The 22330-nt window shown below is 50.9% G+C and overlaps 4 protein-coding genes across 4 annotated transcripts; 2 read left to right on the top strand and 2 right to left on the bottom strand.

Moving 5' to 3' along the window:
* Nucleotides 1–2383: 2383 nt before the first annotated feature.
* Nucleotides 2384–3006, top strand: KY384_006240 (uncharacterized protein; the record flags this gene model as incomplete). Its single annotated transcript, XM_044814736.1, has 2 exons — nucleotides 2384–2878; nucleotides 2962–3006. 2 exons carry the CDS (start codon nucleotides 2384–2386, stop codon nucleotides 3004–3006), a joined length of 540 nt encoding a protein of 179 aa, XP_044668886.1.
* Nucleotides 3007–4656: 1650 nt separating this feature from the next.
* On the bottom strand, nucleotides 4657–7161 carry KY384_006239 (uncharacterized protein; the record flags this gene model as incomplete). The annotated part of the gene is made up of 1 exon (XM_044814735.1): nucleotides 4657–7161. The coding sequence occupies one exon, from the start codon at nucleotides 7159–7161 to the stop codon at nucleotides 4657–4659; it is 2505 nt and encodes an 834-aa protein (XP_044668885.1).
* Nucleotides 7162–7585: 424 nt separating this feature from the next.
* KY384_006238 (uncharacterized protein) lies at nucleotides 7586–7999 on the bottom strand (the record flags this gene model as incomplete). The annotated part of the gene is made up of 1 exon (XM_044814734.1): nucleotides 7586–7999. The coding sequence occupies one exon, from the start codon at nucleotides 7997–7999 to the stop codon at nucleotides 7586–7588; it is 414 nt and encodes a 137-aa protein (XP_044668884.1).
* A 4520-nt stretch (nucleotides 8000–12519) lies between these two features.
* Nucleotides 12520–12903, top strand: KY384_006237 (uncharacterized protein; the record flags this gene model as incomplete). The annotated part of the gene is made up of 2 exons (XM_044814733.1): nucleotides 12520–12539; nucleotides 12588–12903. The coding sequence occupies 2 exons, from the start codon at nucleotides 12520–12522 to the stop codon at nucleotides 12901–12903; spliced, it is 336 nt and encodes a 111-aa protein (XP_044668883.1).
* Nucleotides 12904–22330: the final 9427 nt, after the last annotated feature.

Genomic DNA, 22330 nt, shown 5'->3' with positions numbered 1-22330 from the left:
GCCTTATACGGCTTCCTTCGCACGAAAACAATCACTGCGGAGAAGCCAGGCTGCAGAGGACATTTCCTCAATCTATGAATGTTGTTCGAGGGGAAGATCGCTTGAATCTGGACTATCAAGGAAGCAACAGCGGCCAGCAAGCCTTCGTCGAGAGTTAGCCAGAGATTTTCAGTATTGGAGAGACTATGAAAGCGTTGATATGACCAAGAATCCATCAATCATTAGCGCCAAGTTTTCGGGAGGGTGCTTCATTTGACCAGCTATATCATAAACGAGGGACAAAGACCACGTGAGCATACTCACATGGGTTGTCTCTTCATCGTCACAATACCGCCTAACATGACCATATCTATCAATGAGGCGCCATTTAGTAAACGGTCAAAGATCCTTGCACCGGTCGACAATGAAATCCTTGTTACGAGAAGATGTACCCTTCAACATAATATTGAGTACTTCTGGCGAGTAGTCCATCGGAATCTCTTCACAATATAGTGATGTGCATCTGATCAAGCTCCAACATCCCTCAGTTGTGCGACTGATAACCCCAGCTTCTGGACTGGCAACCTGAAAGACCAATAAGCAATCTGACGAGACATATCCCTGAAGTCTCAGGAGGTCAGCCTGTTCCCATCAACTCGAACGATGTACATGTGTGAATAAACCAGTCATCGCCGTCTTGCTGACAGAACTGCTCATGCTGTACTATCAGGCTTTGCCTTCTCGAGTCCATACCGCACCCCGGCCTATTCCCCTCGCACCTTCCAAAGACAGCCAGTAGACCGAATGTCATGCAGCATCTGATTCAGATGGTGAACTTATATGCAAGATAAGAGCTACCATCCTGCTGTGCCGCGTGGCTTCCGCATCTGCTGATTGGCGCGCATCCCAGACCGGCACCATCTCGCCAGCCAAGGGGTGACCCGCAACTGGACGGCACTCTCGCGCGTCCACCGACATAAACGTCACGCTCACGGTAGGTGCGTGCATGAAACAATCGAAGGGTGTGCTACGCCGCGTGGATGGCGTGTGTGTAGGTCGACTCTCACAATTGGGCCACCCAATCACACAGACACCACCAACCAACAATACTACTAATGGCAATGTCTCGGCTAAGTCAAGGAGATGCCGCGTTCTGACTCTCGTTCTAATTACTGGAGGCTTAAATTCTCCGATAGCTTTGCGGCTATGTTTCAGATGGAGATTGGAGAGCAATTAAATCCAAACCCTCTTCTGTTCCCTCTCACGCAGGAACGTACGGCAGGCTCTCCAGATCTGCCTCGAATGATCCCGGCACGATGATAGAGACAAGAATAGAACGTTACCTGAATTCCGAGCTCTGTACACGAGAAATCACTCCTCAAGCGCACATGTCAGATGAGAAAGCTGGTCGTATCTCCTGCGCCATTATTTCGGCTGCGATACGATGTTCTGCATGACGCTCCGCCATTCCTGCGCGTATGAGAAAAGGCAATTCAGCACGGTCACGGCACTGTGGAGTAACCCTAAGCTTGACAGCCTAAAGTTTGGTGATGACATGTCCATCTTGTCGTCCACTCTGTCGACCTTTTCCATCCTCCCAATACTTCCAGTCTGGGGGGCGCATTTCTGCTTTGCGGCGTTGAGGTCTGCCTTTCGATATACCCAATCGACACTGGGACATGAAACATAGGATGAGGCTCAACAGCCCTCGCTGCTAAATTTAGACAATGCCGTCGCCGCTCACCAGGAATACCCTACCGAAGTACCATGTCCGTAGCCAACTTGCCCCCGGAGGCTCTCAGCAATCTCTTGACGCTTCCGCTCTGCGCAGTATGTCATCACGATAGAAGACCATTCCTTGAAAGTCGTAACAGACAGCTTGGAACTTACAATTCTCAGGTCGACGCAGTACAACAAGGTCTCCAAGCCTCCGGGTGCGGCGACGATCTCAAATGCGTCTGCCACAGCGACAAATACGCCGCCGTAATCCTGACCCAAATCTCCAAAAGCTGTAGTCGCTCCGATCAAGATGGTGCGTACTTACCACCCCATTCCACCCCACCCCACTTCACCCCAAGCTCCCAACCCTCCAACCAACCATAACATACTCACCCCTCCCTCCTCCCCCACAGCCACCCTCCGCGTCGCCGAACGCCTCTGCACAACCTACATCCCCTCCCTGCACGCCTCGAAATCCACCTACCTAACAACGGCAATTTCTCTCCTCCTCCTAATCGCCACACTAGCAGTCTGCTCCCGGCTCCTCTGCCGCCGCCTCCTGCGCGTGCCCCTCGGGGCCGACGACTTCCTAATCCTCCTCTCCCTGCTCCTCACCTTCTCTTTAAACCTCTCCTCCTTCCTCCTAATCCGCTCAGGAGCAGGCCGACACATCCTCACGCTCACGATGTCACAAATCGAAACCTTCATCAAAGCGGAACAAGCGCAGCAAACGATATTCTGCTGCGCCATCACGGCCATAAAACTGAGTATCCTGTTCTTCTACCGGCGCCTTTTCCCATACCGCACATTCACCCTCGTCGCCCTCGCCGTCGGCATCGTCAACATCCTCTGGTGGCTCGGCGCATTATTCGTAGCATTCCTGCACTGTCGGCCCCTAGCCTTCTACTGGGACAAATCCCTGCCCTCCGGCGTCTGCTCTGACGACAAAACCGTCGGATTCGCACTAACAGGCACGGAGCTAGTCACGGACATCATCGTGCTAATCCTGCCCATCCCATGGCTATGGGGGCTCAAACGCACCATCCCCCGGCGCGTGGCGGTAGTGGGATTATTCCTGCTCGGCTCATTCGTGTGCGTGGCGGGGCTCGTGCGGATTCCGCTTTTGGCACAGATCGACGTGGGCGATGCGACGTGGACGGCGATCAATGCGGGGATCTGGGTCAATGTGGAGTGTAATGTGGGGATTCTGAGCGCGTGCGTGCCGTTGTTGAAGCCGATTTTCAATGCGAAATATGCGGGCAGTCCGGCGAGTTTTTTCGCGGGGATTTGGCAGAGGGTGTCGACTAGTAATTTTGGGGGGAGTGGCGGGGGGGAGAAGTGGAGTCCGGTCATGGAGGGCGGTGGGGGTGGATTTGATGGGGGGAGGGGGTAGGTGGAGGGGGTGAGAGTCTACCGACAGCCAGTATGTCGACGCTGAAGCCGAGCCCCCTTCTCGCATCTGTCCCTCACCCCTACCCCAATCCCACCACCACGACAGCAACACACCCCCGACGCGGCCGCTTCCACGCAACGTGGTACTCAGCCGCGCTAACCGACTGCGACGATCTGCAGACATTCGCATTCAAGCGGGCGAGCGACGAGGGCAGGAAACATATCACAAGGAAACCACTCCCTCACAACACTAACGCCGACATCGAAGCAAACCGGCAACGGAGCGCGAGTCTCCAGAAACCGTTGCCGCGCTTGCCTTCCTCCCCTTCCCCCTCCCCCTCCCCCTCTTCCTCCACCTCCTCCACCTCCTCCCCCTCCTCCTCCTCCTCCTCCTCCTCCGGGGAAGGGGAAGGAGGCGAAGGAGAAGATGGTATCATAGGGATAACATACACAGGATCGCCGCCACGGAGGAGGGGGGTGTGGTGAGTATGCGGAAATGCTCAAGACCGGGGATGGAGACGGGGAGGGGGATGGGGACGGGGAGGGAGATGGGGAGGGGGAGGGGGATGGGGACGGGGAGGGGGATGGGCTGGGATGATTCGTTGGGATCGACGCCGTTGAGGGCGGCTACCCCCACCCCCGACCCCAACCCCGACGTCAAGGACGAAGCTGGCATAGTGGCTGGGGTTGGGGTTGGGGTAGGAGATGGGGGCGGGGGGATGACCTGTACGATCTAATGCCGTCGATGGCGGGCTGGGGGAGACGGACGATAATAATATGATACCCCTACCACCCCCACCAGCCCTACCAGCCCTACCATGATTAAAAAAATGGCGTGTGTTGTCTCGTCTCTGCTGTTGAACGTTTTGCTGTGAGAGAGTAGTGCCTTCCTCCATGTCGTGAGGAAAGAGAAGAATCTCCCACCTCCCTAGATGAGCCTTGCCCCCCCCTAGACCATTCTCCACCAGTCTCCGATCCCAGCGCAGTAACTTCCAACATATCCACCCCCTTTTCCCCTTCCTCCCTCTCCTCCCCTCCCCTACTCCTTCGTAGCGATGATAACAACCATATCTCCAATTTCCAGAGTGTTTACTTAGAGAAAAAGGAGGCGTGGACTCTCGAGCTTGACAGAAATCGTAATACTCATGTCTGTTTGTATGAGATGATGAGATGAGTGTTGGCGCCTAGATTCTATCGACCATTGGTGAGAAAGATCGAGGGAGATGGTCGGAGAGGGTTGGGGGAGAGGGGGGACAGTCGTGATAAGATGTCGATTTTGATCTCTAAGTTCTACCTCCTACTACTGTAGGCTGAGCAACTTCGTGCATCAAGCACACGCACCCCTCAAGAAAGACTAGTAAGGATCGCTCTCTAGTTCTCTGTGTCATCCTCCTCTCTGTATCAAGCGAATGTGCCTCTCATGTTTAATTTCATATCGCACGTTCAGCAATCCATTCCTGCAAGCAAAACCATAGCCCCCACCATCGTCCAAGCCAGCTTCATCACCCTTACGGCTTCCCCTGGCATCTCTCCCAAGCAAACATGCCCATTCCAACCACTCCGCCCTCAAATATTTCGATAACTCAATAATCGAACCTCGAACGTATTCTTCCTCCACTCCTCCTTCTTCCTCCACACGAGCGCCGTCGACGGAAGCGCCATGCGTTTATGCTCCTCGTTACCCAGCACCGCCATCCAATACTCCTCGCCACCCCCATTGTTAGAGAACATCGACCGATGCAGAGTCCCTACCACGAGCTCCTCCGCTTCCTCTTCTTCCCTATCATAAAGATTACAAACCAACCGTTCTTCCTCTACCATTCTTGCAGCGGCGTCCACATCACCCCTGCTGGCGTCATTGGCGAGGAGTACATAATTTGTGGAGAAGAGCGGTCTCTCCATGCAGAGGTCGCGGAATAGTAGTGAGGTGTTCATGCACGCACGGAAGGTGCGGTGGTCGGTGACGTGGGAAATGATAAGGCGGTAGGCTTCGAGTGGCATTTTTGGGGAGGGGGCATGTCGGAAGGATGCAAGGCGCTTGCGCGCTACGGACGAGAAGAAGTGGGAGAGGGCGTAGAAGCCGGTGTTTGTCATCGTAGGCGAGGAGCTTGCTTGGCTTTCGTTGTCGCTGCCATTTTCGTCCTTGTCTGCGATCTCGTCATTGTTTAATTCAGACTGGCCGTTGCGTTCCTCATCGTGGCGAGTCATGGGCGCGCTTTCCTTACCTTTTGATTTAGGCTGGTCGTTGCATTCCTCCTCGCTGCTCTCAGTGGGCGTGACATCCTTGTCAAGAGTCGAGGGCTGGTTAATGCGTCCATCATCGCCACCCTCAATCGTCGCGGTTTCTTGGCCACTCGTTCCTGGCCGATGATTGCGTCCCGCTTCATCAGTGATTGTCGTTGCTACAGGGGCATGAGCTGGCAAACTCTCGGTTGGGACCTCTGATCCTTTCTTTCCGCTGACTGCCTCGCCTGCATCAGCCTCATGTTCTCCTTTTCCACCGCTTGCTACTTCGCCATCTTTAGCCTCCTGTCTGTTTTCGTGATCGCTTGCTGCGCTGTCTCCATCACCTTCATGTGTGTCCGCATGACTACCTACTGTCTCGCTTTCTCCTACAACAGCCGCCTCTGTCCCTGAATTAGCGATTCTAGAAGTTCCTGTCTCTTCCTGGAGTTCACGGAATCCGGCAGCAACGCTACGGGAGTTTTCATCAGTATCGGGGCCAAACATCATCTGATTGAAAAGACCCATCAATTTAACTTCTGACGTCATTTGTTTGGGTGGCTCAGAACCAGGTGCCTTGCCCATCGGCCCAAGATCCTCTTGATAGGGCATCAGAGGGTCGTAGTCAGAACGCTCCATGCCTTCGTTGATTGTGGGATCGCACGTCAAGTCGAAGATAGGCAGGATATCGGTGTGTTTCATGGTGCCATTGGCCTTGATCTTCACCAGGACAACCGATGCGACCGAAAAGAGGATGGCGTCCGTGCTTGCGTTGGGATACATAGTTGTACAGTGTTCGTGTAAGGACAAGAGCTCCTCCTCTAATCGGCCATCGCTGTCTTCCAGATCGGGAACGAGGCGTATTACAGCCCCTTCCAGTTCGAAGGTTGAGTCTGTCGGCCAAGGTGGCGCTAAACTGCCATCAAGGTGGGCTCCAAAATCTGGCAGAGCCACAAATTCTGACGTCTTGTGCTCATCGGGACCGACGACGAAATCATAGTACCCTAGCCGAGACTCACCTTTCATATCCTCGCTAAATTCCATGTCCACATTGCAGCTCAAGGAAGCGAGGCATAGAACGATGAAGGCGTATTCGCGGAACATCTTGTCATTGACCGTCCAGCTGCCAATCAGATGCTCCGCAGTCGGCATAACGTCGCGGCGCCAGCGTTGGAAGAGGGTAGCGCACAAGAGGACGCCATGTCGCTGGGACGGTGCGAATCCGGCGAGACCTTTCGACTCGACTTTCGTAGCTTTGAGATTGAGAAAATGTGTGATGGCATTTGGCTTCAGAGGCTTTTGCGGCCTGGCGATCATGCCCAGTGCAGATTGGGGTACCGCCTCAAGGTTGCGAATGCGGTTTCCATCCTCATCCCGGGTGCTGAAGACAGAGAGCCAGTCCACGCGAGAGACTTGATCAAGCCTGAAATGAACCTGGTTGTCTACCGAAAAGATCTCACGGTCGAGGTCAATAGTGTAAATTCCTTCGATGTCGAGATCGTTGAAGCGAGTAGCGTAACCTGGCATGCTACACCAGTCTTTCCCTCTAAAGTATTCCGCATCTGGGGCTCTTGCACAGTCAGCGGAGGTTGAGATCTGCCGCTTTTTGGTGTCATCGTCCTCGGATTCAGGCTCAATCGGGAGGACACTTGTGATAGCATCGAAAAAGCTGTCGTGCTGCTCATACTCAGCGCGTTGCGCACTGAGCCATTCTTCGTAGACTGCGCGATCCTTAGGGATGGAATTGACGAGCTTGGTTGGCCATCCTTCAGGATAGCTGTCGAATTGGTGGTAGTAGATGTAATAGCGTCCACGATAGCGGACGATATGGAGCCCTCGTGTACCCATCTCTGACACTTGTGGCTTGCGAGTGTGATGGGGTTCGTCGGTGTAAGGTGCAGTGAGGGTAGGAAGGTGGAAGGAAGATGAAAGATGAAAGAGGGAGAAGGAAGAAGGAAGAAGGAAAGAGGTACGGAGGAAGTGTCAACACTTCACATCCACATTACGTCACGCGTCCAAAGTGAATAATGTCAATAGAATGCCGGGCAGCAGTCCCTTCACTTTGCACGCGTAATCGAGTGCATCATACGCAATCATTCGCTTTCCACCCTGTCAGCTAAGAAAAGCAGTTGTGGAGGTACCCTCGATAGCAGTCGACTGCTGCCGTAACGCAGAGAGCGAAGCAAGACCTATCCATCTTCACGCAGGGAATCCATCTCTAAGAATCACAACGTAATCGTAGCTGGAAACAGGTGTGCTCTCACAGACTACCTCACAGCACCCGCCCCCTCCGCCCCCTCCGCCTCCCCGTCGCCGCACTCTCCGGGCTCGCAACACCACTATCCGCATCTGCATTCAGAAGCAACTCTCCCCACCCGACCTGCTCCTCCGGCTCCCTCTGAGTCCTCCAAACCTCAAACCTAAACAAAAAGCTCCTATTCGGCTGTTCCACATAGCCCGTCCTCAACGCCGCCAAAATGCCCATCAATTCCAACCACGACAATCTCGTCAACGGATCATGATTATCCTCACTAGCGACAATGAAGTCGAACTCCGAGCCCGCTGGGGCTGGAGAGCCCTGGATCCAGCGTTGGAAAGGGTCCTGGTCTTTGTCGAAGAGGGGATCTTCGTCGTCGGGCTGGAAGTGGGCGAATGCGGCGTTGACGTTGGATTCGAAGATCGTCATGGCGCGTTGGAGGAGATCGTGCGAGATGGGTTGGTGGCCGATGACGCGGAGTTGGATGGGGAGGGTCGCGAGGGTGATGTTCCATTCGCAATAAGAGCGGGTTAGGGGGGATGTTGTGTTGCTGTTGAGTTTGGGTTAGCCAAAGAGGGGCGGCGGGTTTAGGGATAATGGGATGGGGAGGGGGCCATGCGCACGATAGGGGCGTCGAGCCGGAGATGGTGTTGAGAGGTTGGAGAGTATTTGGTTGGCAGATGCCGTTTTCACCACCGGGGAGAGTTGTGGTCAATGAGTTGCTTGAGGACATGAGGACTGCCGTTGCGAGGAATATGTAGGTGAATATTGGTACCATCGTCACCGGGGTTTGCAAACGAGTTACAGTAGAGAAGTGGGTTGGATGCTATCGCGGGCTGGACTGGTCGTTGACGACGACAGCCTTAATGCTTTTATAAACAATTTTAAAAACATTTCCCGTGTCTCACGGTACGGCATGCGCGTGAGTTGGTGTCTGTGCAAAGCCCCAAAAATGACACTAGTCGGTGCCGGTTGCCTAAGACATATCGGCTTGATAAGTCTCTAGTCCTCGAGCAGACTTGCATGGAATCATTGATAAGGATGCTTCTGAGCAGAAGGGTTGAATACCTAGGCTGTAGTTTCATTCTCCCCAAGTACAAGAGAATGTAATGCCGGAATGTCTCAGACAGTCGGTAGCTGCTCGAATATTAATACGCGCTGTTGACATCCCGCATCATGTGTCGTATTGTTTCACAGGCTCAATAATCGTCCATTGATTTTCTGAGGTATGATGTCAGGTGCGTCAACGTTGTTGTAGAGCGCATGGAGCCATTTGGTCAAGCTGATGCCTGCGTTCCTTCCAATATCTGCCGTTTCGATGGCATCGACCTTGCTTTACATTCTGCTCTTAGTCTTTGCAGCAATAATTCAGTCGCAGATAGGCACCCTCCCAGGTGCAAACGATGCCTGCACGCATAGAACCCTCACTTCGCGCGCCAATTCCGGCTTAACGCCACCGTCGTACGTGTCCGCGACAATATCAAGAACTTGACTCTCCTCACTGTCCATAGGAATATAGCGACTCCACTCACGCGTGCCGCCTGCCAATGGAACATCTCGATTCCTGACCGGCGCATGGAGCTCCGTGTCTACGGCGAGAGCAATATCGACCAGTTCCTCCTTCAACGTGCGATGACAACCTATGCAGGATTTATCATAAATGATATGCGCTACCACCACGCCCTGGACGAAGATCCATTAGAAAGGATATCCGACGATCCGTACGTTCGCGAGATCGAAGGGTATCCCTCTCCTCCGGGTTTTAGTTTTTGGTTGGAAGTTGGCAGTCAGGATCGATTTGATGAATCCACGAGGTTGACGTGGGGAGAATTGTATGCGATCGTCAGGACGCTGATCAGAGAATATGCAGAGCGGCCAGGAAGGGGCTATTTGTTTACTTTTGGGGCTTGGAGTACGAATGGGGCGGCGCAGGTGGGATATGGGTCGCTAGTCTTGGTACCTCCGGATGAGGATCGTAGGGCGGGTCTCGATACCGCGTTGTCACGGCGGAGAGGACGAAGGAGTTGGAAGTTGCAGTGATATCCTAGCGGTATACTTTGGGTATTGCCATAGTCCCCAAGACTGAAGAAGCAACTCCTCCTAAAAGCAAGTCTAGGCGATAACTGCCTTGATAGTGCCTTGACTTCTTCGATAAGCGAAACTCAAGAGAAAGGCACATCTTTGCCGTCTCACCGCATGCGCCACACATAAATCTGCGCGCCGGATGTCAGACCCGCCAATGACGAGCCAAGGGTGTTTCCGTCTCACGTGGCGGTGAGATATATGTAGGGCCAATGAAGTCGAGAAGACCAGCACCTTCGATTGGTGTATTTGGAAAGTTTTCCAGCGATGAGGTTTTGGTGCTTATGGAATCCTGTCATGCTGGCTAAGCTTTTTACAAAGCGCTTTCTTCCTGCCAAGGATCCGTCATCACCGAGTCGGTTTCCTGTTCCTTAACCCATCACGACAAGATCAAGCGGGGTGTGCCAGGATGTGATCGAGGAGATGGAGACCTTGACGTCCTTCTGACATGCATGCTGATCGGAAAACGCGGGCAGCACATGGTCTCCCGGCCCTAATATCATTCCTGGTCTAGATGCTGACGACAGATCTCTCATTTGCTCCAGCATAAATCCTGCCGCTGCTCCCTTGCAGATTTCGAGTCCTCGTCAAGCATCCATCGTGCCAGTTTCACGAAGGCAACCATCTTCTGTTATGTTGACACCCTCCACGATTGATTGCGCGTCCATGGTGACAGCTGCAGCCGCCTTGCTCGCATGCTGTCTACGGATGTTCGCGCGAAAGTTTTCGCATGCGGGACTGTGGTGGGACGACTGGTTCATAATGCCTGCCCCTGTGAGCCCGGAGGACCAGTATATAGATGGATCCGAGTCTTGCTGACAGCGGCGTCTAGGTATTCGCAATTGTCATGTGCGCTTTTACAGCTGCAGACGGTAAGTCGCTTGTTCCTCCACTGATGCACAAGAATTTGGCTGATTCAAAATGCCAATACAATAGTTGCACCATCATACCATGGGAATGCTGCAGATGCCAAACATTGGATTCAGTCTTATTCCCTTGGGTTTGAAGCGGTGGAAATATGCTGGGCCATCTCGATCTGGGCTATCCAATGCTCGATCATATTGCTCTATTGGCGCCTCTTTGCAAGTTCGAAGAGAGATCGGAGTATCTTCATCGTAGGCTTGCTTTTATCGACTGCCTGGGGGGTAGTGACGGTGCGTTTTAAGCCCCCTTGAGAGACCTCGAAGAGATTGATGGGCATTCTGCAGGTCATAGGCACGAAGTCTCAGCATAGACCATCTCACGATCAAATGATATGCATCGTTGCTCATGATGACTGCGGAATCAATGCGACTTCGTTCATACTCGCGGTTACCGCGCTGCATTTGTTCATTGACGTGGTGCTTCTGATCATGCCTTTTCCATTGATTTGGAGACTCTCCGACATCGATCGACGAATGAAGATCACAGTCTCAGCAATGCTGTCTCTGGGTATCTGGTAGGCATTCTCATCAGAACTTTGCTCGTTTACGCGTCAGAGACGCTGCTGATTTGGGGTCAGCGTCACAACAATCTCGACTCTTCGATTGGTCTGCATCGTCCAGAAAGAACGCAGATTCTTTGTACTTTGGTCAAATATCGAGGTCAATGTTGCTGTGGTGTGCGGTAGGTTTACATACAGAATTTCATTCCCACTATTGATAACGTGTGAAGCATGTATACCTAGTCTGAGTCCAATGCTGTGGTTTTCTGAATATGTGAAGACAGCTCTCGGCAAGCATATGGCGCGAAAGCAGCGAGGAACTCAATTACTGCAAGATATGGCTACCCTAAGGATAAGGATGAAGAGTAACGGTGGCGAAAGGCGAAGTGTGGATATGCAAAGACCACCTGTATTGCCTTTGTCCGAAGTTGAGGCGAGAGAAAAGCCTTTGCCGGAATTGTCTACGAGGGCAGACAGAAGGCCAAATGTCGAAGAAGTGTCGAGACCCCAACGGCTGCCACGAATCCAACGCTGGTGGGGCAGTGAGCTTGAAGCATAAATTCATTCGAGAATCCCGACTCCAAAAGCACATTATACAGGCTTATCTAGTAAGGATCCATTAGTACACATTGATCAAGAGTCTTCCAGGGCAAGCAACATACTATCATGTCATCATATGGTTGTGCCCATTGAATTTGACTTGAGCATTGGGGTTCCAAGTCTGCCCCGTGGGACCAAAGGCATCGCATAATGCCGCGTCTTCCTTGAGGAATGGTGGTGTGCTGAAGCACCCTTTACTCGGAGCGAAGTCGTCAAGGTATCCTAGCAACACCTATGAAACCGGTAGTGACTCATTACTGGGGTTTAATCGAGCCTTTTGTTAGTTCGTCCGTGCTCCAGGAACCATCCGCACTTCTCAAGCATTCGTCAATACATTACAATACATTGGTCCCTTCCGAAGACCAAGCTCTATGTGAAAACTGCAGGTGTCTCTCATGTGTAGAAGATGGTCTCGATGCTGCAGCAGAAGAAGAGCCTTTGAATAACCAAGTATTGGAGAGAATGGGAGGCAGTCTCTCGCATCTTTGCTCAAAAGTTGCGATAGTGGCTACGCCATATTCAAGTTTTGATGAAGTGACATTGCCAATATCCTCCTATGCGAGAAAATGGGTTTCAAGTCGATTGAGCGATTCGCCTAGCTCGATTGCATCTCCTTTCGACAACCTTTGGAACCACAGATATGACGTGGCAGGGCACTCAGTTGTGAGGTCTCCATTTTGTGCTTGGCCTCGCAGAGCACCTGGAATCAGGTCTAGCATGAGCCCATGCCGCCTTGGCCGTACGGAGGCTGCTGTAGCCGGTTCGACCGAGCTTCCAGCTCGGCCACTATATCTAGTATTTCCTTCTCTTAGCTTCTGGCGACGACCGATGGCATGGCTTCATCATGGATGAGCGCTTGTTCGCGTTGGTCCCAGGGTCATAGCACTGGGAGCAAGCAGACTTGCAATGAAGCCGTGACATCATCAAGCTCTACCCGCCTCAATCTTTTCCAAGCGCTGTCTCGTCTGGCATGTACTTCGTCACTTTTGTCAACAAAGCGTTGGTGCTTTTCGTCGAACAGTATTTTCACCACGCTCTTTATGGGATGTACATCATCTACCTCCTCTTCGGCAATGCCAATTTCCAGGCCATAGTCTTTCGCGATTCTGCGTGTGCTCGTGAGGGGCTGTTCAAGATCTCGGAGGTCATCGAGGGCGTTGATTTGATTGAGGACATTCAATTGAGAAGGGTCGTCGACACGTCCCACGGCTGGAAATCCATGCGCTGAGATGGTACTGCTCCCATTCTAAGCTCACAGCAGAAGAGATGAGCTTGGCTGGAAAGCCTTCGAGCGTCTCGAGATAGGTAGTACAATTTCCTTGGTAGACAAACTCGGGATTCCACCACACCTGTATTGTAATGAACGCTAGTCCTAGAGGTTATCATAAAATTACTAGCGCGTATTTATATCCTTCACATCCGCCACGTCCAGTACTCCGTTCTTCATAATGCACCTTAAGAACATTGTCTCCATTCCTATGAATCTAATGCAATAATACAGCCTCCTGGGAATGCCATGAGCTTATTTAGGCACGAAAGATCAATCGAGTGTAGGCAATTTAGTTTGGTACATGATTTTGCAAAATTATAAATTCAAGAAAACCGATGCAAGGGCTGTAGGTCAGTTCGTGGTGTACATTATGGCGCATTTTCATCGGACACTTGTGTGTACTGGTACAATTCTTCGAGGTCCGCCAAGTATTGAAAACTTCTTGAATTGATGAAGGGGCTTTAAGGAGTAGTCTTAGAATCAACTATGACACAGCGGCGTGAAAGTGTTTGTTGTTCCGTATCTGAGCAGACTGTATCCTCCCGAAGGACAATAGCGGGGATGAGGCGAGGCATTTCAGCCTCGAAGATGACCCAGCTTTCAATATATCAACTTCTTAACGCCGAACATGCTTACGACTGAAGCGAAAGTCGCAACTTTTCAACACCAGGGATTAAATACCACACGCTGAGTTATCCATGTTTCTGCAAATGAAGTATTGGATACCCATCAATGATTATTGCTTTTACCAGTTTGAGAGGGGAAACGACCTGGCATGTGAGATTCCAAAAGCAAAATGGAAATAAAGACTCACCTCAATACTTGAAAGAAAATTATTCGACTCGAATGCACCAAAGATCGCTCAAAGATACGTGGATGCACTCGAAATCGTAAGCCAAAAGATTCATCATGTTCGTCAAAGCAAACTCATCTCGATCAGCAATATGTCTTTCTGAGATAGGTACGACGCTAACTAGCAAGTCATTGTTGTTCGCAGGTTCAAAGCTGAAACCGAAAGGAAGAGAGGAGATACACAACACGCAAAGCACATGAAAAGAAGGAGAAAACGAGTTCAATGTTTATGTCCTTATTTTCGTCGTTCTGCAATGTATACACGCGCTCATCACCCTATTTCTCATCCCCAAACTGTCTCCCCATACGCTTGAACGCAATAGTCCTGTATCCGTAACACACCACCCAGCCCCCCCTCCTTTGAGCTCTCTTAGCTTCAGTCTCGACTCCCATATCCCCTTCTCCACAACTCTATTCATACTTCGCGCTGCTACCTCGGCACTTTGCCGCTGGGCTTGGCAGCCCTCGTTGTATACCTGTTCTTTCAGGCTCTGTTCTTTCGTCTAGAAATGATCGTTGTCGGCTTTGAACTAATCCTTCCGACCCTGCTTATAAGCATCCTGCTTGATACTTCGCGCTGCTACCTCGCAACTTTGCCGCTGGGCTTCTGCACCCGCGTGGTACGCTTCTTGTCGAACGTTCTCTTCATTGGTGCGATTGATGCAGACTGCAATAATCGCATCTATGATCGTGGTTTCCTCCGGTAGAGGGCACGACGCGTCGCTCTGAATATGACGGACGACCGTTTCCAGCTGCAACTACGGCCAGGATTGCACTATCACGAATAACATTCTGAGTTAGAGTCAGGTAGGCTTGAGCAATGTTCTCCATCCTGTGTCGTGTTTTGAAAACGCATCTGTTATGTTGGTTGTGCGGAAAAGAGAAAAGAGACGTATGATGGTTGTAGCAGTAGAATGATGTTCGTCTGGAAGATGAAAGGAAGCCAGGAGAAGATAGAGGATGACTTTCTTGCCCCTCTCGGACAAAGTCCTGTCAAGCGACTCCATACTCAAAGGAGTCGTTCAAGGAAAATGGCAAGGGTCGTTGGGAGGTTTGTCTCGACGGCCATAGCACTAGTCTCCAACTGGCGTTCACCTTGGTTCCAATCCGTGTCATTAGCCATGACTGGCGTCTCCGTCGGATCGTAGTGGTACGATTCCCAACTTGAGGGGCGACGAGCGGATGCGCACAAGAAGCATTTCTCCTCTCCCTGGAACTTCCAAACATCTTTGCTCCATGTTCCAACGGGCTCTGACATAGGCCTCAGCAGGCAAGGTCTCCAGAGCGATCGCATTCATTTGGTATTGCAGATCAGCTCTTACCTTCTTCGTTGCTTGGGATCGAAGTTTGGACAAGCGAATGCCCTCGTCGTCACCAGGGGACGAGCTCTTCTTCGGCTTCATCATCTTCCGCATCCAGGCATCCCAAAGCTCATCGACAAGTTGTCATCTGCATGATCCTAGACAGCTTCCAGAAGATTGGATTCGTCATTAGCTTTCATATATTGAAAGCAATCGCCCCAGACTTGATTCGGCATTGTGCTGAACCGGCTCTTTCTGTGAAAGTGTAACGTGGTCCTGCCACAATTTCCCAGAAGAGTCGCTGTGCCAGAACCATTTTCTCATCTGGCCCCGTCGTGGGATGCATTGGCTGGAGAGGGGAAGGATATCCCCTCCATCAGAGGGGCGAATGATGTGGATCTGGCGGACTAAAGCCTCCCATCGCTGATTGTATATATATTTATAGTGTTTTCGAAGGGGATGACGGAGTTCGAGTCCGTTGAGCTGTGAGCGGCTTTACCTAGAACAAGGTTTCATCGGTGTATAGACTTGTGAAAGGCGCTCTCACGTTGATAGGTCAGTCGTCTAGCATCATCACGGGCTTTCAGCTCCTGTGCACTCCGTTTCTCGTGCTTAGTTTCGTTCTCGTTGTAGAGCCAAATATCTTGTACGTCATGTTTGTGCCAATTCCGGGTGCAATATGTAACATTCGTCTTGCAGAGACGGAAGCGCCGATTGTATGTAGATTTCTATCGTACTCGGACACGATTCCTGGCGATGGCTCTTAGCAGACGAGTTAGTGTACCAATGCCCTCCTTATCACTCCACTCGCTCCTCCTATGCTGACCGGACCGAACTCGCGCTGGTGAAATTCAGGTGGGTCTCTCGGACAAGTCTAGTTCTTCCGCCTCGGGCGAAGAGCGAGGCATGCTGACTGATTTCTCGCTTGGCTTGTCGAAAAAGTCTTCCTCCAGAGCTTCCACCAGGCCTTACGAGAAATAGGATATGGTCCGGTTTGGTCAATATATACCATGAACATCCAGCCAAGCTCCTCAGTGCATAGCAAAGCAGACCGGCTTTCTTCAGCAAGACGATATATCTGGATTTCGTCTGTAGCCTTGTTCTTCGACCGGTACGGTGCTATTCTCGTATACGATCACCCTAACATGACGCATATCCACCGCTAGCCTTAGGATGAACTTCCTCCCGCTCTCTCCGCCGGAAGCTTTAATGAGAAGCGGGTCTTGCGACTGAGCAGAGTCTCCCAACGAATCGATTACGTGCTCTAAGAAGATAATGGGCTTCGGACGTCCTCACAAAGCCCGCAAGCGCAATAAGTGCCACGCAAGAGAATCTCGCTCCAGATCGAGCAATTCGTCACGTTCGAGTTCGTAGTCCTTCCCAGTGGCATATCCTCCACGAAGTCTACCACCTAAGAGCCCAAAAGCATTAGTGAGTGAGTCGGACGTAGCATGGGCGAACAATCCTCTATCATGAGAGATGACTTTTGCAAGAAAGATCCAAGGGTTAAGAAGCCCAAGACTACCACTGTTTGTGGAACGTTCCTCTCCTCAAGGTTCTGCCAATTGAAGCTTGCAATTGTTGATTTTATATTTATTTATATCGATCTTGAAGATAGACAACGGAGATAGATCCGACAGTCTTGGCAGAACAATTGCTGTGGGAATCGTGGTCAACACAGATATGGTTTAGGCGTTGATAATCAAGTGTATAACGAGCTGATGCTGTCTGCGATACTCGACGGTCTCAATTGCAGAATGTTGCACCAATTCCTATCGAAAGATGTCCGGCGATTATAGCGATGATAATCTAGGCTACCCCGAACTCTTGCACAACATCCATCGCATTTGGAAGCTCCTGGAAGTCACCAAAGCTCTGGGCCAAGCGGTTAGTTCTCTCCAGTCTCAAGAGATTGGTTCTCTTCTCATCCAGTATGCCTATTGGTCCATGCTGGAAGGCAGATGGCACCACAATATGTGCGAAGAATATTCATTGGCACAACACCTGGTTGAAAATTTCGTCGGAGGTTTCAATTGGTCGTCTTTAGCTGTTTCTCAGGGATATCCAGGGACCTTAACGCCCAAGCACAGACCAAGTCTTGGACAGATAAGATATCATATGGTTTTTCATTCTCGAAGCAGTTGACGATCCATTGCTGAAGAGCTGACGGCGTGGAGGGTTCGAGAAGACAAGCTTGCAGCTGCTGCGAGACTTCTTTTTTCGACATGACCTCTTCATTGAACCGCGTGTTCTTGGGGGCTGTTCTTGGTCTACCTTTTGCTTGCAATTTTGGCAGCCGGAAGCGAAAGGCAACTCCTGAAGATCACCTTATTTAAGAACCCCTATTGGATGCGGCCTCAATGCTGCTCTCACCGATATCAGAGGCCCGTCGCCGCCGCGATTCTGGTACGTTAGGTACAAGAGGATGTCGACGTGCAGGTTGAGCGAGGTGATCTGGTGCATAGCGGAGCGTTTTCATTGATCTGAATCTGGAGTGGTCCAGCTGGGCTGCTGCACTCGAAGCCTGCCTAGATCAAGCATGATCATGTTCCAAGGCTCCCAGTCTCGCATTCAGGTCCATCTCGAGATGCGGTCGCTTAGATTTGCCAGCTGTTTCTTGTCACCTGCAGTATGAAAAGCGCGGAAATTACAAGTAGCAGCTGGCGGTGCTATGTTGCCCACGTTTGAGCTGGCATTGGAGCAAGAACGTCGTCGCACACATTCGAGTCAGCTCTTTCTGTCATCACCAACACATGTGCTCAGATGGTTAGTACCGGATGCATAGCCGACGTTTGAGGTAAAGGTCAGCAGGTGTCTCTAACCTCCTCCCAAGACGATCTCCTCTCTGTGGGCATCGATTGTCTAGACAAGACTGATCACAGCTGATATAACAACACCGGGTCGTTGATCACCGTGTTCAAGCAGCCTAGACCCAGGCTCCAACTGCTTGCACTTTTTGTCTCCAGCTTTTGCACAGTTGAAAGTCTCACAGAACCATGTAGCGGAATGTTGGCGAGTGTCGCTGTAGTATGCGCAGGGAACACGCGTACAATACCGAGAAGACATCGAAACCGGCAATCTTGTACCTAGAACTCCATGTAGCACCAAGTCCGGAGGAGGCGAGAGAGAGCCCTTCGCCCACGACGCCAAGGCTTGTGGTGGGCTGCTTGAATGCTCCGAAAAAGAGTCGTAAAGACTCCACTCCATTCGTATGCTCGTCAGCTCTGCGTCATATCGCGTCTTTGAAATAGCGATCGTCGAGACCATTTTTTCTGACCCAAGAACACCGGATGTCAATTGCTTTTTGACAGAAGCCTTCGACAAATTGGCTTGAGTTTGATATATATATTTATAGGGAAGATGTGATTGCCATTGTTGACACTCGCACAAGAGTATCATCGGAAAGAAAGAGACGTTAGTAGATCGAGTCTAAATATGGGAAATTCGGCACCTAAAATGTGCTCGATGCAACTGACACGAGATGTCGAGAAGTTGGCTTTTCGACAACCTGTCCGGATCTGAAGGTTCCTCAGACACACTGTTTGTCTTCAGTATGAATGAGAGTCGATGGGTTTCTGCGGCCGAGGCAATCGATCTGTCAGAACTGGCGGGCGTAAATGGCAGAGTAGACAGGCGAGAAGAGTCCGGATGAGAACCCTCGGAAGTTGAGATGTTTGGACATCTCTAGTTCTCCATTCGTTGTGCTGTATGGGTATTTCTCCGGCAGTCTTGATTTGTTCTCGTCTGCGGGTTCCCTGTATGCTGTCGACGCAGCGTCAACGGGTAAGTTTGTCGTTTGACCCTCACTGTTCTCATCCAAAAGATCTTTCTACCCGACGAGATGGACGGTGGACATCTTTTCTTTGAATGACATGCATCTCAGCGCGGCTGTGTTGGCATTGGCAAGACCTGCCCCAGAACCAAGCTGACCGTGATTGCATCAAAATCTTGAAGGGAAGGTCTCGGTATCATACCAATCTCGAAAAATCCTTCGTTCAGCGGGTAATGTGCTTTGGCAACGTTCATGTCTTTTCGAGCATGAGGAAGTTGGTTCTGTTCTCGCCCATCGCTCGCTGCTCAGCATTCTCCTCATCTTGGGCTATTTCGTTGTCTTCAGCCCTTTCATTCGTACCAGTAGTTGTCGGAAGACCAGATGCTTCAGGCCCTTTCTTGACTAGTCATGCGGCTATGATGAGACCACCACCGAACCAAGGGGCATTCATTGCCGCGCCGAAGTCCAGTTTTGCTGCTGCTGCTCTTGTGGTTTCTGATGCTTTAGATGTTGGGCTCTGTTTGCAAACCACGGGGTGCTTTGAATGGAATCGGAGTACTTGTTGTTCTTAGCGACCTTCGCGAGGGGTAGCCATTTACCCCAATCGTGTTGGAGGTAAGTACAGAACGTGCGAAGATAATGTTCCAGATCTTGGTTCGCACGCTCTGTCGCATATATATATTTAGCCAGTGGAGCTGTCCATTCAATCGCAGCATCACCGTGGATCGAGGCTGCCATTTTTGGCACGTGAAAAACGTGAATGGGTACGTCAGTTGTTGTCATCGTACTGGATTCAGAAATTGTCGTCTTGGCTCCCACCCAACACGCATGTCTTGTGCGAAGATAATGTCACCACTGGCGGTCGATTTCTGCGCTCAGCATGGCAATCTCTACGTCTTTTCGAAGACGATGATTTGTCCTGAGTTGGAAGAGTTGGGACGTCTTTTCCCTTTAGTATTGCTAGCTCGAAGTTCCTCTGAAATCTTTCGGCGTCGACATCGAGTGAAATTCGGACATGGCGGGCACAGTACGGCGAGCTACAAAGGCGCCATGTGCTGAATACGAGACGCACAATTCTCGTCTCTTGATCAATGAATTGGTCAACTGAATGACCGTTCTCAGTCTCGGGGTCTTGTGGTACCGATTGCAATTCGTTGTCCTTGTTTGCAGGCGAATTACTCCAGAGGAAGGCCAGGCAATCGCTCGACACAAGCAACGTGACAGTGAATTCCTGGCCAAGATCCGTCCGTCAAAAGCCTTCTTCTCTTGAAAGACCAATCGTTGTACATCAGCAGGGTGCCTTCTAATTGCGTCCCAGTCGTGCGTGGCTTTTGGACAGGTCAGCATGCAACTCGCGTATTTCACGATCCCATGCGCTCCAGTGAGAGGCTACTGCTAGAATATCGCTAGTGAAGTTACAAGACAACGGACTTGTCTGGCTGGTTGCTCGCGTCGTTCAGAACTTCCGTTATTAGGCGTGCTGGGAAACCTTGACAAGTGCTATCCACTTGTATGCACAGAGCGCAAAGGCACGCGTGCGCCCGTTCGACGAAAGATAGCCCATACACTATCATTTTCCTCGGAATAGAACCACGGCGCGATGTGAAATACTGTTCATCAGATCCCAGTCGCCGTTTATCGACTCTTCCGTTCCGGCATGGAGCCGGTTGCCAAAAGTGGCCACATCTTCGAAATATATATATTTAGAGAATCCCTACATTCGGGACTTTTCTCTGATTTGAGATTGATCTTCAGGTAGTCGTACTTTCTGTTCCTTGATCTGGACACGGCTTGTTGTCTGTCGTGTTGGTAATCTGAACGAGGTAGATCAACGCCTAATGACCATCATCTCATGGATTCCATTGTTGGGAGCGTTGAGTCCATCGATTTTATGCTCCTCCGTAACATTCGACTCGCCCGCTAAGCTGTGGACCAAGCTTGCGCAGTCTGCTTTTGCTGCCGCTGCTTCTGCTCTGATGGTGGTTGTGGCGTGGTTGAGTTTTAAAAGAGACAACACCAATATCGCCGATATGATCACCATGAGAACGAAAAGAATGTAGAGGCCAGGTAAGGACGAAAGACAGACTTCCCAAAAGAGCTTTGCAGGAAGATTTGGCTCCCTCGTCTTTGCTGACCCGGGAACCTCTCTCATGCGCTATATATATTTAGTATGGATCTTGGGATTCTTCGCTTCCGCTACAACTGCAAATAGCCTCAATCGTGCAAGCTTGACGAGTTCGACCTCTGTGGTGATTCATTATCACATGTGCAGTAGGTGGCGCTCCGTTGAGGAATGGGATATATGGCCTTGACTGGTCAAATGGGCGGGCATTGTGTAGACACTCCCTCCATATTAGCACATATTCACGAAGACCTCGCATTATTTTCCTCGAAGCCTGTGTGAGAACCAAAGCCATGAAAAGCAGAAGTAGATGGTTCAATGTTGGATAGTAATCCAACACTTGGAAAGAGCGCGTTGTGGAGGCTGATAAGTTCACTCCTTGAGATTACTGCTTACTCCCTGAGTAGCCTTGGTTTTATCGGGAAACCTTAAATCAAAAGACTAGTCCAGTACTCAGACGCGTTTTTGAAGATTTCTTGTCCTCAAATCTGTGAATTGTGAAGCAAGAACGATGCCAGTATCCCGCTGATTGTTGCCATGGAATTGCAGCATGACGGAGCGGAGAGGACGTCCGTTTCCGGGAAAGGGAACGGCGCCGATTTGACCTTGGTCCACCATCTTGTCCTAGTACGACTCTTCGTAGGCGTCTGGCTGGGCGGAAGGTACTTTTCTCCCAGTCACATAGCTGCTCTCCACGCCAATTGATTCTTGACTCAGCGTATTGGTTCTGATTAGCTTCAGAGCTCAAACCCAGTCTTCAGATGTCTAGTATTTCGGAGAGAGCATGAGATGAGCCCTCTGCAACTAGTCGAGCCTGATGTCCCAGGCACCCCGACGCCGTGGGCTTGACGGCTGTTTGTCTTGAGGCTGCGTGATGTTTGGAGCGGGTCGCGATCTTTGAGCCTTACAAGATCGGATAAACGCCACTTTGGAGTCTCTGCTAATGATGATGCAGTCGAAGAAGCATTTTGCCCTGAGCTTCTTGCTTCTCACGCTGTCGTTGCATACGTTGGCTCTCCATCGTCGCATAGATTGGGTTGTCATGGGAGTTTAGCCGCGTTGGAAGGACGTGATTGTCTTCCTACAAGACCTTTTTATGTAGTGCCTCGGAATGTCAGTTCGACGTCTTTCGCCGCTTCGTCACTTGCCCGGGATGCTGCGCTGTTTTGTTCCTGTCATGGGGGCGGCTAATTCCTTGGCATCGACAAATGTCACCATATTGATAGCGATTCCGGCTCTCTATAGCTTGCCTCCTTTGGGAACAGTTCCTACTTCAGTGTCAACAACCATCTTGAGAGCAGCAGTTACATTTGCTAGGCTTGTAGTTGGATATTCGTT

This window comes from Bacidia gigantensis, assembly GCF_019456465.1.
Source record: "Bacidia gigantensis strain McMullin 20006 chromosome Unknown contig_246, whole genome shotgun sequence".
Lineage (NCBI taxonomy): Eukaryota > Fungi > Ascomycota > Lecanoromycetes > Lecanorales > Ramalinaceae > Bacidia > Bacidia gigantensis.
This window is presented reverse-complemented; position numbering and strand designations above follow the sequence as displayed.